General features: G+C 43.8%; 2 protein-coding genes and 1 non-coding gene across 3 annotated transcripts in view; 1 reads left to right on the top strand and 2 right to left on the bottom strand.

Annotated features, from left to right (window-relative positions):
- LOC135900994 (meso-2,3-butanediol dehydrogenase-like) overlaps positions 1–15,583 on the bottom strand; it is a 387,488-nt gene that overhangs the window by 325,067 nt on the left and 46,838 nt on the right. The window lies entirely within an intron of this gene.
- The window catches only part of LOC135900936 (uncharacterized oxidoreductase YxbG-like), a 40,046-nt gene that overhangs the window by 8,258 nt on the left and 16,205 nt on the right, over positions 1–15,583 (top strand). The window contains exons 2-5 of the mRNA XM_065430543.2: positions 9,376–9,468; positions 11,692–11,830; positions 12,214–12,254; positions 13,264–13,333. Of these exons, the coding sequence (XP_065286615.2) occupies positions 11,740–11,830; positions 12,214–12,254; positions 13,264–13,333 (202 nt within the window). The 5' untranslated portion in view covers positions 9,376–9,468; positions 11,692–11,739. The remainder of the gene's footprint in view (positions 1–9,375; positions 9,469–11,691; positions 11,831–12,213; positions 12,255–13,263; positions 13,334–15,583) is intronic.
- On the bottom strand, positions 1,304–1,376 carry TRNAL-CAA (transfer RNA leucine (anticodon CAA)). Its single transcript has one exon. It is a non-coding gene; the product is annotated as a tRNA-Leu (tRNA).

The raw sequence follows: 15,583 nt of genomic DNA on the forward strand, positions 1-15,583 counted from the left end.
GTATCTTGTTATTCCTGTTGCTCCCCAAGACTTTGTTCGCCGCTTCAGTGATGTGTGTATCTACGCACACAAGTGAAGTGGTCAAGTGCTTCTTGATACTCACCTACCTCACACGCTTGCTGTGCCCACGGCCATTGAAAATAACACAGCGAAAAGCATTGAACGCAGTCAAACATTCTTTCTAAAACAGAGCATCTTTAACAAGTACTAGATACCGCACCGAATAGTCACGCAGTGCAACAACTTGTTTCCGTTATTCGTAACGATTATTGTTTATGTATTACATGCTTTACTCTTTGGTATAAACTTTTTTAAACAGGGTTGAAGTACCTCAGACAGGCTGGCCAACGTTTCGATAGGTGGACCTATCTTCGTCAAAGGCGGCCTCGTCATCCTCGGCGTGTTAGTTTTAAAGGGTTAGTGCAGTGACGTCACGTGCGGGTGTTGTCGCTGGCGGCTGGTTTTAAAGAGTTTTGTATTTTGTGCTGAAGCTCAACGTTGACTTTCATACTCAGTACGTGCATTATTTTAAGTCTGTGTAATTTGTCATCTGTTTGCATGCTGATCATACTCTACATCGCGGGCGCTTGTGTGTGTTTGTGACTCTGTTGAGAAACTCGTTGTGGTGCGACCTGCATTTGCCCTCTATATTTATATGCTCGTGGGTATATAAGACTGTGTTGTGGATTTCTGGTCCTATGACCTTGTCCCTTTTCACTTTCTTACTGCATATGTTTATTTTAATATTGTTGTCCTTGTTTTGCGAAAAGAATAGCCGTCACCATTATAGGGTGTTTACATCTGTCTTTTATTAACATTTAAATAAAAAAAAACGCTGCACGTGCTCATCGAACAGCCCAGAATGATCGCGTCGGTTCACCGCTTGCGCATTTGCGGGTTAATTTTAACGATCACCACAATACCACAAAAAGTAGGTGAGAGCCCTCAACAATGTCAAACATAGCAATCCTAAATAAATAACGATTTTTGCAATTAGACTTCGAAAAGCGGGTGAACTCTGTGGCAGCCAGCTTCCCAGCCTTCTAGTCACCTTCGTGAACATTTCTGCACTATTCGGTATCCACTGTGAAGGGTCGAGTGTAAGCTAAACATCAGATTTCAAAATTCTAATGAGTCTTTAGGGGTTCCCATTCGCAGCTCCAGCTCTCCATATGCATACCTCCTACTACCATAAGAAGCCAACAAACACTAACACCAAGGACAACATAGCGGAAATTACTTGTTCTTAATAAATGAAGTAAAGAAAGATAAATTAGTGGAAGTGAAAGTAGATGAAAAAACTTGCCGCAGGTGGGGACCGAACCCGTTACCTTCGCATTTTGGATACGATGCTCTACCAATTGAGCTACCGCGGCGCCATTTCCCCATCCACTTTCTTGGGTATTTATGTTTCCTAGTAGAACCCTGGGAGTGTTAGCCAGCGCCCCCACTCGCAGACCTTGGCGACGGATGTGGAACAACCTTTCTGGCGCAGGCGTCACGAGAACGTGATCTTTTGAGTGAATGCAACCGGTCAATAAACGCACACATGCTACCTTAAGGCATCAATGTTGCCGGATTCGAGACCCTCGTTATGTAATAAACGAGAAGAAAAGGGGTTAACCGAGGGTCCCGATTTTTATTAGTCACATCATAAAAAGCCAACAAACATTGACACCAAGGACAACATAGGGTAAATTACTTGTGCTTAATAAATGAAGTAAAGAAAAGATAAATAAATGGAAATGAATGTGGATGAAAGTGTCTTCCATTGTTTTTTCATCCACTTTAATTGTCATTAATTTATCGTTACTTTGCTTTGTTTATTGAGCACAAGTAATTTCCCCTATGTTGTCCTTGGGGTCAGTGTTTGTTGGCTTCTTATGATATGACTAATAAAAATCGGGACCCTCGGTTAACCCCTTTTTTTTTTCTTGTTTATACCTCCCACTAGTTCGCCCTGATGCAAAAGTAGCCATATGTTTGCTAAAGCTTAGTTATTTGCACGGCTATGCTGGGCAACCTATGCTGCGCAGCTTTACGAACAAAAGAAGCTATGAAGGGGGACGCTCACACCCAAGCTAACGTGCACCTCTCCGCGTGCGCGATCAATTACATAGAGCCTTTTCTCACCCCAAGTTTTGTTAGGGTAACTTTTTCTCACATTGTGCTCCCCCGTTGTGAATGACAGGTGCCTCGGCGGGCGTGGGCGAAAGCACAGCCAAGCACTTCGCCTCCCTCAGCTGCGGGGTTGCGCTGACTGGGCGGAACACGGCTAATCTGGAGCGAGTGGCTGAGGCTTGCTGTGCAGAGGGGCTTCCCCGAGACAAGGCAAGTAGCCGATGACGCCAAGATGAAGGTTTATTCACTCAGATCAAGAAGCCTAAACTGAAGAACTGCCCAGAACCCAGCGACATCAACCTCAACATTGGTTGGTCTCATCGCGACTGCGAACGGTGATTGCAGGTTTAAAATCAACAAAACAGAACCACTGCAAATGAATGAGTCATGATCGGTGTTTATTGGGAAAATATATCACAATGTGTAAATAATTTATTAACACCTGCAATAATTGTTTGCAAGGTGACCGAAAAAATAAAAGTTAAGAAAGGCGTAAGGACATTTTCTTCATTGTTTTTTACTTTATAATTTAACATATATATAAGACGCTGAGGTTAGGTATAATATTCAGCCGGATGTCACAAAAAGGCGAAGTTTGCTGATGACACTGTTTTTTTAGTCACACAGAAGGTATCTCACCAAAATCACTCATGCCCATTAGCATCATAATTCATGATGAATTTACTAATGTGCAAATATCTAAGTGACTTACAATTGCAAGACGAAGAACAATAGTTTCAACTCATAGCTAATTGCTTGAAGCAGTCAAGCAAATACTTATGCTGCAGAAAGCGCCACAGTAACATCGGACGGCGTAAAACATGCAACTAAGCGACGAAAATTATCTAGGCAGTGCATCCTAGGTATTCTCAAGCCATGAACGTCACCTTACCAGTCTCCTTCAAAAGAGTACTTAATAATTACCGAATTCTATTACTACGAAGCTATGAGGCCGAAATCTGAAAGACGATGGCGAAACTTGAAGGGAAGATAAGAACCCTGCTACAAGCATTGAAACGTAGAATCACAGGCGCAACGCAAAAAGACACGAAGACGGTGATGTGGCGTACAAACGAAGGTGACTCATATTTTAGCTGGCTTCGCATTCTTGCTAATATCAGTATTTATGAGTGCAGTTGAGCAATTGTTGTAGCACATGGGGCAAATAACTGGTAGTCTACGACGACACAAATCTAGGTGGTGTTATGAGAATGGGAAATTTAAGGCGTGAGATTGTCAGATCACGACATGTAGAAGTAACTTGAGGCCTTGAGGTCAATAAGATAGACAGCCCTTCTTCAAAGTATGTAAGGTAGGCTATTGACAGTTAAAGCATCATGCGTGTTGCTTCGTATTATGGACATATATAGACATGGTTAATACGACGGTTGATTAACTTATACGCCACCCTTTGTATCCATAAACTGATCAAGTCCTAATATTCAAGGAGCAACCACCATTTCTGACACCTTTGACTTCCGATTGGCCCTTCACAGGTCATGTTGCTCACTGTTTTTGGAAGAAAACGAAAGCTTGAAAAAATGACTTTCCGCTTCTCAAGATGACGAAGCACGACATTAAGAAGCGCAATTTTCCAAAGAATGTATTTTTTTCTTAGCAGCACATTCTGTTCAAACGAAACAATGGGATAATATATATGAAGTTAGGGCGACGATAACAGCTATTGCTTCTTTTAACAATAAGCATGCAACTTGCAGCTTTTTTGTGTATCATAGCTTGTCCCTCGGGTTGATTGCTTCCTGCATGAGGTCGCAGATTTTGTTTCATTAATCCTCGTTCCGATCAGGGAACCTGAAGAACTCTGATGTACCTACAGCTAGAGAGAGAGAGAGAGCAAGGACAGGAAAGACAGGGAGGTCAATGAGACGAGCACCCAGTTTCGTACCCCACACTGGGGGTGGGGAAAGGGGCATAGAAAGAGGGGAAAAGGGAGAGAGTAAGCATTGAGTGCAAGTGGGAAGGACACTATAAAGGGTCTCTTATGCCGGTGCACTTCAAGTATTGTACTAATGCGCGAACCGCTTTTCGTGCCAGTGACGGGTGTGGCCACGGTCCGCGTATCTTTGACTCGGTGAACGGTCATGATCGGTGTAAAGTTACCCGCAGAGAGAGGCGTTATACATCGTAGAGAGGGCAGGCACACAATAGGTGTTCGATGGTTTCCGCGCACCCACAGGAGCCGTACACCAGGATCTCATCCATTCCGAAACGAAAGGAGTCGGCGTTCGTGAACGCCACTCCCAACCACAAGCGGCACACCAAGGTTGTTTCGCCGTGGGAAAGGCTAGATGGAAGTTGTAGCCGTAGCATGGGGTACAGTTTATGTAATCGGCCATTGAAGGTACTTGAACTCCAGATAAATTTTGACTTTTTGCTCGTGAGTAGGCGAAATTCTCTGGCAGCGTCCGACCTCGCCAAAGGTGTCGGACGCGTGTGGGTATCTTCGTGGGCAGACCGGGCAGCCTTGTCAGCAAGGTTGTTGCCGACGATGCCACAGTGAGCAGGAATTCATTGAAAGATAATGTTGTGCCCTCTTTTCAGAGCATGGTGGTGCACTTCGCTGGTGTCAGATATCATCTGCTTGTGATTTCTGTGATGTCATGCAGAAACTTCATACTGTGAAGAGCTGCCTTAGAATCACAAAATACGACCCATTTCTCTGTTGGCTCTTCGGTGACGTACGTCTTAGCGGCATGGAGAGCTGCAAGTTCTGCCGACGTAGATGTAATGAATGCGACAATTTTAATCTCGCTGTAACCTGCTTACTGGAACGACGAATACGGCAGATGAGCTGGTAGGTGAGGTCTAACCATCGGTATATATATATAACGATCGCATACATATATATATATATATATATATATATATATATATATATATATATATATATATATATATATATATATATATATATATATATATATATGTGTGTGTGTGTGTATGCGGTCATGATACGTCTGCTGCAGTAACAAGAGCGTAAGTTGCTTCAGAGCCTGCGATGGATCATTGGCCTTGCTTGTAATTACAGGAATAGCAAAAATAACTTGAGGCTGCCGCAGGCACCGCAGGGGAGATGAAGGCTTCGCCACCCGTGTAAAAGATGGCGGTATGCACTCATGATGAGCGCTAATCGCTCTTCAAAAGGTCTCTTCAGGTCTCTCGGCTGGTAGGGAGGCTAAATGATGGTCGGCGATCCTTGACAGATGACGAATGTGCGCTCTGAGAGAGTCGACAGCTACATGTGTCTGGATCATATCGTCTCCCGTGATGGCAATTGTTGCTGCTGTTGAGGTGCACCGAGGCAGCCCTAAACACGTGCGTAGGGCTTGACCTTTTATGCTCTCCGATGCTCGAAAGTTCGTACGATTGACACCAAAGAGCACCAAGTGGCCAAAATTTATTCAGAGCCCGGCACTACGGCGCTTGTCCTAACACATGTGTCGTTCCAGGACATGAAACCCCATAAATTTAACGCGAACAGAGACACTGTTTATCTGCCATAAGATCAGCTGCAAACGCAGTGTCGTCACTGAATTTATTATAGACGTAACTGCTTGTCTGTCGCCGGTGAGCGTGGAAGTCATTGTTATGGCAATAAATAGGAACTGCTTTAATGGCATGAATACGTCGACGAGTCGGTCACCAATAATCATTTAAAAGAGTGGAAATATACAGGAATTTTTTGTCTTAGTGCAATGGTCTACGCCCCTTCTGAACCCCAGACTAACGTTTGTAAACATAGTTTTCCATCACGAATTTGTGACATGGCAACGCATATGTAACTTGAATGACGTCTGCATGCTAATATCTGACTGTACAAAGCTTTTCCCCAATATACGCGGCTCTAACACTTGAAATTCCCTCATTGTCGGAGTTTGTATGGTTAGTTCGCATCCGAAATTTGGCGACTCAAACATAAACCGACAATTTCGCGGCATCTCAGGAGGAGCAGACGTTTATTGTTTAATCCTCTAAATGGTCAACCCTGGTAGATAGAGCAATCTCTCCAGAGCCAAGGTTTCGATAAGAGAACTTGCTTTCGCAAGTGCATCAACAGCTTTCCTCTGCAGAAAAAGCAACCGTTTATCTCACGAAGACAGATTGTCTGATTGAAATGTGATTTCCACTTCATATCCTTTGTTCTAGCAGTGCTTGCCACTTGGATTAAGTTCAAATCTATCTTTTTTTTTCGCACAGCCCATGTATCTTAAAGAACGTGCCTGGGACTAAAGGCATCAGCCTGCCTGACATGATCGCGGTACCTGTGAACACTCGTGTGATGCAGGGCTACAGTCAAAGCAACATACACCGCAATGGCCTATCTATATAACGGAACCACAGACTTTTTTTGGCAAGAGGCCCTGAAAAAGAAAAGAACTGAAACTGAAACCATAAGATGTGTTCGAATATAAACATGCGGCCACGTGGAGCATAAGAAACCCAGCACTCTACAAGATTTCGTGATGTCGCATCACCATAGGGCCCCTTGTTCATAGTACGCAACTCTATTTGGCACGGAGGCGAATCTTCGTGAGACACGCAAAGTGCCTCGAGCGGCCACTTTGCGTGTATTCGCGGGCTGCTTTGACTCTCGGAAATACACTTTTATGCAGCACGTATTGAGCAACAGAAAGCTGTATCGGGAGTTTTTCATGCGATTCTACAATTTTCTCATTGACACTTTTCATGTAATTATAATATTGGAGAAGTTGATTAATTAACGAACAATAATTATCCAATTATGGGAATTAAAAAAAATATTTGAGTATCTCCAAGCGACGGCGAACATTACGTTGGTTCTGTCTAGCTACGTGGCACTCTAATATTTTTAATCTCTGGCTAAACTCAGCTGGGATACCTCGTATACAGGTATTATTATTATTATTATTATTATTATTATTATTATTATTATTATTATTATTATTATTATTATTATTATTATTATTATTGAAGGACGCTGACAACGAACACATCTTTTGACAGTGTAACGATTTATTCTTATTCTTTTATGAAGTAGTGACGTTTGCAAGTACCGCTGCATGGCAGTCGGGAATCCCACAATATTTACAACTTTACTGTGAACTACACAATTATGAAAAGTATATGAAACTCGGCGTATAATGTTAGAGTCGTCTCGGTGGCTAATTGGTACAATTTGTTTCGGGATACTTTCGAGCAAACAGGAGTAACGGCCGTTTTTTGTAGCATTATACCCTCCGTAGACGGTCATGCATTGACAGCAGACGAGAATTCTGTAACGTTTACAACTTCACTGTGAACCATCTAATTACTATAAGTAAATTAAACTCGGCGTAATAATAGAGTCGTCTTAGCGGCCAATTTCAGCATGATTTTTTCTGACTAACCTACATTAGAGATTAAAAGCTACAGAGAATTCGCGAGAAACAGGAGACGAAAGTTTTTTTCGTGTCGATGCGAGGCGTAGGCGGACGGTATATAGTTATACAGTTATATAGGTATATATAGGTATAGAGGTATAAGTATATAGCTATATAGGTATATAGTTATACAGGGTATCCAACGCAGCTCTTGCCAAGAATTTTAAAGAAGTGGTTAGCCGCAGCTCAATGAAACCAACGGCATATGGCTTGCCGTCATGTGGCGCTCCTGAGAGTATGCTTTTTATATATTCCGCTTAACTAGGTAATGAACTAAGACGAATTATGAAAAATGTTTATTATTCACTTTAGGGCCAAGCGCACTTAAGTGCGTATCGTTGTGATGTAGGAGGCGTTCAGAAACGACCGGTCCAATTTTTTGTGGCAACGCACTAGCTGCGTGGCGATTTTTTTCGACGATTAAAGAAGAGCCGCGAAATATGAAATAAAGCCGCGTGACTGCGCTCGTGCGCTATCGTACTGCAGCCCTCTCAATCGCGGTTCGTGGGAAAGAACCGTGGGCGCGGACAGTGACGAAGTGAGCGGCCGCGGCTCTATAGGCATCGGCTTCGCAGTGCGTCAGCATCGTCGGTGGTGGCCACGGAAAAGGAAGCGCCGTCGTCCGTGATAAGCGTTAGGCTCGACGCACGGTCGAGGGCGCTGCAATACGATAGCGCAAGAGCGCAGTCACGTGGTTTTACTTCATATATCGCGCCTTTTCCTTAAATGCCGAAAAAAATCGCCACGCAGCAGGTGTGTTGCCACAAAAAATTCAATAGGTCATTTCTGAACCCCCTCTACAACACAACGAAACGTATTTGGCCCTAAAGTGAATAATAAACATTTTGCATAATTCGTCTTGGTTCATGAACTAATTAAGCGGAATATAAAATATACTCTAAGGAGCGTCTCATGACGGCAAACCATATGCCGCTGGTTTCATTAAGCTGCGCCTAACCACTTTCTTTAAATCCTTGGCACGAGGATACCCTGTTACAGCTTCGCTGTAAAACTCGCGTGTGAAACCACACGGCGATCCTGCGACTGCGCCGTCATTCATAGTGCCGTGCCTTATTTTACTAAATTTAGTCACTATCTTGTATTTGACAGACAATCGAAACAGAACTAAAAGGTACTTATGTATGCGTTCAAGTAGTGAAATATAGTAACAATTAATAGCTGTTTTAACCTCACTGTACAGGAATAGCCGCATCTTTATAATCAGTGCATGTATAGGAGAAAGTTCAGCTCCACAACAGCGGCGCCAACAGAATAGGCAGAACGCAAGGCGGACACCAACAAGAAGCACCTTGCATGTAGCGGGACTGAAATTGCGTTGTGCGCTCCTTTCATGTGTAGTAGGAATGTTCTGTGCGTTTCGTGCAAAAAAAGAAATGTAGCATTCAGCGGCAACACATCATCAGTTCACTGCAGTCAGGGCGTTTCATTGCTCACACCGAATCGCCGCCGTGTACATATCAATGCGCGCCGCCGACCACCCATCCACACCAACGCGGCGACGGCGATACCACCTGTATAACCCGATCTCGCGGCTAATAAGGCTCGAGGCAACGTTTCGACAAGGGAGGCTTACGAGACAGGTTCCCTCGACGTAGGCTCCAGTCTGAGACAAGTTACTCATTTGAAAACTGCTGATCACAACATACTAAAAAAGCAAGGGCCTTGGTTTCCCTGTTTGCTCTTTTTGTTGATCAGTCTGGTAACTTCTGGTACTTGTCGGATTCACGCAACTGTGCGAGCGCTGTGCACTTTACCTGGCCTGTCGTGACACTGCGCTTACGTTACTATTATTTTGCGTTTTAATGCTTTCCAGGTTCTTGTCGTACCCGGTGACCTAACGGTGGAGAAGGAAGTCGCAGAAGTGGTGCAGAAGACAGCCAAGCACTTCGGCAAAATTGACATCCTGGTGAGTTCGATGTTACGGGAACGGCTACTAAACCCCTTAAAGCATGCCATCCTTAGGCAGTTATTACCACGCAGGAAGAGCAAGAAATATATGAATTCAAAACAGCGACGCTGAAGGCAAAGTTCCTTACAAATAATATTATTTGATTGAATGTTTGCTGAACGTTCGCAACATAAGCAACGTATTCGGTGCATGAAATAGCGTGAACTCTTAACGTTTGTCTTCATCACTAGGCGGTGAAGAATGTATAGAACGAAATCGTGCTAAGTATTACTGAAAATGAATTATAAGTATTTTATTTTGCTTCAGTGCTAATTCCCCTGTGTCTTATACGTCACATACGAGCCGTCAGTGACCTGAAAATGTAGATACGAGAGCGAAGGCGAATACCTCTTCGTTACCAGTACTAGTTCCTTGGTGACAGGAATATTAACTTGCGTGGAAGGTCATGTGTACGCTTCTACATATTGCTATGCCTTTCTTTTGATGTCAACACAATCCAATAATTATTGGACTATCCATGTAACATCACACTCGAACGCCTCCGCCAAAAATTAGAAAAATTATTCTTATTGATTTTTTTTCACGCCAACCGAGAACCTCATGGCTCTACACGGGCGCTTATTTACTACTTCATCACAACCGAGTCGTATTGCCTGCAAAAGAAAAGGAAACAAGCTCTGACCATACACACCGAGATCATGAAACGGTTTTACCGAGTCACGTTAAGGGTACCATCAGGAACTATGAAATAAGCTTCTTTCGCGATTGAAATTGTAAAGCACCCAGGGGCAGTTCAACTCAGTTTGGTCTCGCTTCGTTTTTCTTTACTGGGTAACACTATGCTAGCCATCACCAAAGCTATCGCCGCTGGCCCAAACTCATGTACAAAATTCGCATAATAATTGTTGGGTTACCTTTCGAGGTAGAGTGATAGCGACAGAATGGGCACGAGGTAAGAAAGAAAACAGACGATCGCGGACATAAAACTGGGTTTATGATTTTGAAAGAGTTCAGTATAAAGCATACAAACGCTTTGTATCTTTGTAGCCGTGACAATACTATGACACTCTCTTGCATGATATATAGCTTTTTTTTCTTTCTTCAGTAAATGTTCTAAAAATGTTGTAAGGCCGCACTCCTCTATTTGTTTGCTTCCCTTTTGTCCCATATTGTCGCACAGGCTGTGCCAGTGCATCGGTATAAACTAGCCCAGCTATCAACCCTATTAAGACAGGGTTTCGCAGGAAGATGGAGGCTTCAAACGGACAGTAGTGGTCGAACAAGATATGTCGCTACAGATTATGGTTCGACTAATGCTATTGTTTTAGCCTGGACGAACGCAAGTCATCTTGTCTAAATGTTGGCTAGAAATGTCTTCTTTGAACACTGTTTATCATGTCGACCCGAGAATAGCACGAAGCTGCAGTAGTATCCATGCGAGCTTTTTTTCTTGTGTGTGTGCAGATTCTTGCTGCTGTCGGGTAGATGGCAGTATTTCCTTGTAATTGAACGTTCTCCACCTTCCTGATTTCTGCAGAAGGTATTCTTTCGGACGGTGTGCTTAATAATCCCTTGCAAGAAAGTAGCCGCTCATCTGCATGGTATATACGTTATATACGAAGGGCGTGCGTTTTCGAAGGCTATTATTATTCGAGTACAACAACGTACACGGGCCTGTTACTCTGTGTAATATCGAAGTTATGAGAAGTTGTGACTGTAAAGTCAGTCAGTATAGGTATGTAACCATTCTAATTCGCTTCCCTACGGTTGCAAAACATGGCTCATGCTTGGCCAAAGGTGGACGGCACCAGTGCAGATATACGTGGTGGAAGAGAAGAGTAAGATGATATATTTTTTTAGAATAATGGCAGGGAAGCTTATATGCCCACACTACAACATTGTTAAACTGATGGTGCTGCCATGAACCAAAATAGTGTGGAATGGGCCATGAAACCACGACTGCGCGGCATCGTTACAGCATAATATTTGATACGATACCTAGGTCTGATCACCGCGTAATGACAACCACTGAGATTGTTGTTATTACCGTTATACTATACTTGCATTATCAGGTCTACTGCATTGACCAAGTAAGTTAGCGGCTATAGGATGAATATAGTGAATTTAAAAAATACATTTACATCTTTGTAATTTTTTTAAAAAGTCACAGTGACTGTTAAGTTATGATGTTGCCATTTCATTACGCGCTTTTTATTACAGGTGAACAGTGCTGCAATTCCTGTGGTAGGATCTATTCAAGGTGCCTCGATGGAAGACTTCAATAGAGTGTGGGAGACGAACTTTCTCGGTCCGCTCTGCATGATCAAATACGCAGTGCCATACTTGCGTCAAACGAAAGGTGCGGTTTACTTAGTATTCAAGACAACGCTATCGCTCTGCGGCTAATGTGTTCTTCGATTTGCAAGCGGTGGTGCATTATACGAGAAGCTGCGCAGTACATTATAAGTCATTTACTTCAGCAACCTTATTCTAATTTTTGCATAGTGAATACAACTATACTCAGGTGATATCTAATAACTAGACATACAAGGCTTTCGTGCTTACCTTACAAAGCTATGAGCTTTCAATTCATCTGGCATTTGACCACAGTACATTCTGCCGGTTGTGCACGAACTGTAATGAACTGTAAGACCAATGATGTACTGCATCCAATACTGGTGCTGTGTGATAAAACAGTAATCAATGTTTGTGAGTGTCTGTGTGCTGTATTTTTTTTTTCAGGTAACATCGTGAACATTTCTACAGTCTCATCGTTAACTGCGGTAAGCGACTACGGCAATTTTCACAGCCCGCTGTTAATATATAATTAGTGTAAGTGTTAGCGCAAAATTTACAAACACCCAGATACACGAATAGAATAGGCGCCAACTTCCCACTAAAGCTTAACGCGAGATGTCCTTAATATATGCAGCAAAGCAGACAAAAAGGAAAGAAACAACGTAACTATCAACTTGATCGTACCGAACGGTGTGCGTTAGGACGCGCTTGTTACGAGGTGCCCTGAAGAAAATGTATTTATTTGGCAGATAACAAAGGCGACGGTGAGCTGACGCATTCATAAAGCCCATAAGTATAGGCTTTAAGGCCCTGTGTGGACCCTACGCCCGTCCGATCGCGATACCATGTGTTTAGCTAACAACAGCAGCCATGGCGGAGATGAGATTACGTCCGTGGCTTTCAATCGGACGACAGTCCGGGGAAGTAATAGAGGGCGTTCAGCACGATCGCTGAGTTTTGTGCGGCTTTGAAGCTTTTAGAGTTGTCAACTAACTACTTCTACCTTTGGGAATTACAAAAGGGGCCACCCGCTCAACAGACTGCATGCTTACGGCGGTAAGGGCATTGAGTGCAGCGAAAGTGAAGTGCTCGGGGCACAAACACCTCAGAGTTCGGGGAGATTGCATGAGGAACTCCTCATGCAATCTCCCCAAGCGAAGGACTTCCATTATCAATAAATAAAACGTCAACGTCAACGTGGCAACGTCAACAGTAAGCAGCAGCCAGACATTTAGAACCTGTGGGCGTAGCAGTTGGCAGCAGATGTGACCACGTTTTTTTTATTGCGCCTGCACTCGAGACATAGGTATGCTGCTAATACTACTACCACTGGGCTGACGCCAAGTAGCACGATTATCGTTAATATTGCGCCTACAAAAAAATAGAAAAGAACTACGGCTACTCCTAAATCTCGCCACGACTACTACTGCTGCTGCTGGAACTAATGTTAATCACATTGGCTTTGACTGACACATCCGTCATCTCTCCCGACAGGTACAGACAACCGTGCCGTACTCTGTCGCCAAGGCAGCCCTGGACCACTTGACTCGATGTGCTGCACTAGGTGAGTGCTCTCTTGGGAGTGGGACATGTTCGCTGGGAGAGTCGCCAAATACAGTGAACCAGTTGTCAGGGCGCGTCGTGTGCACGAGTGCAAGTTGGTACATCTCGTGGTCGTCGCACGGCGACAATCATGGTGCGTTCATGGCAGCGCGACGTCCTTACTGCCGCCCTCGGCTTTTATCCCCTCGACGCATCGAAAAAAAGCACACTTCGTTGATATGAAGTGCGACTGGCCCCTTTTCGTATGCTTGGTAGTGCGCGTTTCGCAACCTTTCCTACTTTGCTCGTTCGTGTGAAACATGGAGGCCGCTTTCAAGATCGACCAATCAGACAAAACTGAGATTTATTTAAACAATTCGAAGAAATGCGTACAAGATAGCTGGAACAATAACCTTATGTGGCTAATGACGGAGCCCTGCGACTTCGAACGCCAGCCGGGTAATCTTTCATTGTGCTAGGCCAAGCAACCGGACAACAAGTTCGAAAAATATTTACGCGGGATTTGAAGCCATGTGCTTGGAAACCATACTTCAATAGTGATCACCAGCTTTCGAGGGAGCTGTGAATAAGTGTGTGATGTCGCTACATTGTCATTCACGATTGAAAGCATTCGTTAAGTACCTTTAGCTTATCGGAGGGTGACAGATATCCAGGATGTAGCATTATAATAACAGCGCCCATCAATTATAATCCAATCATCATAGTTCTAGAGAGACCTTCAGCAGGCACCCTATAAAGTAAGCCTATTACAATCTGTTTTTATTCCCATCTCATGACGTCAAATTTACGTAACCACCGACGCAAGCAACCGGCGGTAACGCACAGTGTTGTTTTAAAAGCCCTATAAAACTTTCTCCACGTTTATGGGATGTCACTTTTTTTGCTTTCAAAGCGAATAGCATTGCCTACATTGAGCAAATTTTCATGTCGAATTGGCTGAGAAGAGGCGAAGAACGCGATCAAGTGGAGAAGGCTTTGATGGGGCCGAGCTAGCATAGTGAAAGTATATAACCGGATGAAGAGGGTGGGCCCGGCGTCTGCCATTGATCCGTTTCCCCTCAGCTTGCGGTGGCTGGTCGAAAATTGTGGCGGCGTGCAACGGAAGGTAAAAATGCCGCTAAAAGGGATCCTCAGTAAAGAAGAGTTGGCAGAGCGCTGTCGTATGCGCGGCGAAAGGGCTCCACAACGTTGTACGAAAAGATGTTAATTATATGCAAATAAATCCCTACTCCCCGGCCGTTCCGAGTAGCTAGCGCCTGAGCAATCGACGGGCAGCCAGCTTCTATTCCTTTAAGAACGGGGCAGTCTCCGGTTATTCAGAAAAAACTCAGTTATTTTCGGCATAGTACTGAATCTTTAACGCGTACACGTCATTTCGACGAAGTGAGTTTTCGTGGTTTTGTGACGTCGTGTGATAGACAGGTGAAGAGGGCGCAGCCCGAAAACGTTTGATGAACGGCAGAGTATTTTGGCGAAAAAGGCGTCGAATCAAAAATAATTATTTTTCTTTCGTTCGGTCCAATCATCCATAATCAGTGTGCATACATCATATCAGATGGGGTGTTTTCGCGGTTTGCGTGACGTCGCGTGAGAGGCAGGCGAAGTGGGGTGTGGCCCGAAAATTTGTTCACTTATCATGAAGAGCTGACTGCAGAATTGGAATAAAGAGTTTGGAATAGCTTTACGTTATAAGGCCCAGAACTTATTTGCCATATTCAGTGCCTCTGCGTTTTGACTTGTCGAAGAGTTCGGCTTCGTTCTTCGTTCTGCTAGCCTCCTGGTTAGCTCAGATAATACAACGACCACTTCGAAAAGCTGTTCTTCTCGAGTTTGATCCGCAGACGAGGCTGGATTTTCCTTCAGCTACTAAGCTTTCTTAGAAGCCTGTATAGGCTCCATTTGTAGCCTCGTGCTATTCCCAATTGGTTAACATTTCCCTTTCAGAGAATTCACATGAATCGCGTATACGGAGACACGAAAGGGGACACTGCTTATGTTCTTAGATATCTGTTGCTCGAGCGTAGCATAATGAGGCCCCATTCATCTCCCCACCTAGACTTTATTAGTGTCATTTGTTCTATTCGCATGTCTCGCTAAATATCATTTTAAAAATATTGGGGGATACGTCTACTAGGGGATGCATATTCGGGTTAAGGAAAAAATCGCAGTTTCGCGCGAAAGGCGAAGCATCGCCTGCGATAGCAAATTAGCAGACAGACATAATAAGTAAGCATAGTAGTTTTCATCGGCC

Source organism: Dermacentor albipictus, chromosome 2 (genome assembly GCF_038994185.2).
Source record: "Dermacentor albipictus isolate Rhodes 1998 colony chromosome 2, USDA_Dalb.pri_finalv2, whole genome shotgun sequence".
In the NCBI taxonomy this organism is placed as follows: domain Eukaryota; kingdom Metazoa; phylum Arthropoda; class Arachnida; order Ixodida; family Ixodidae; genus Dermacentor; species Dermacentor albipictus.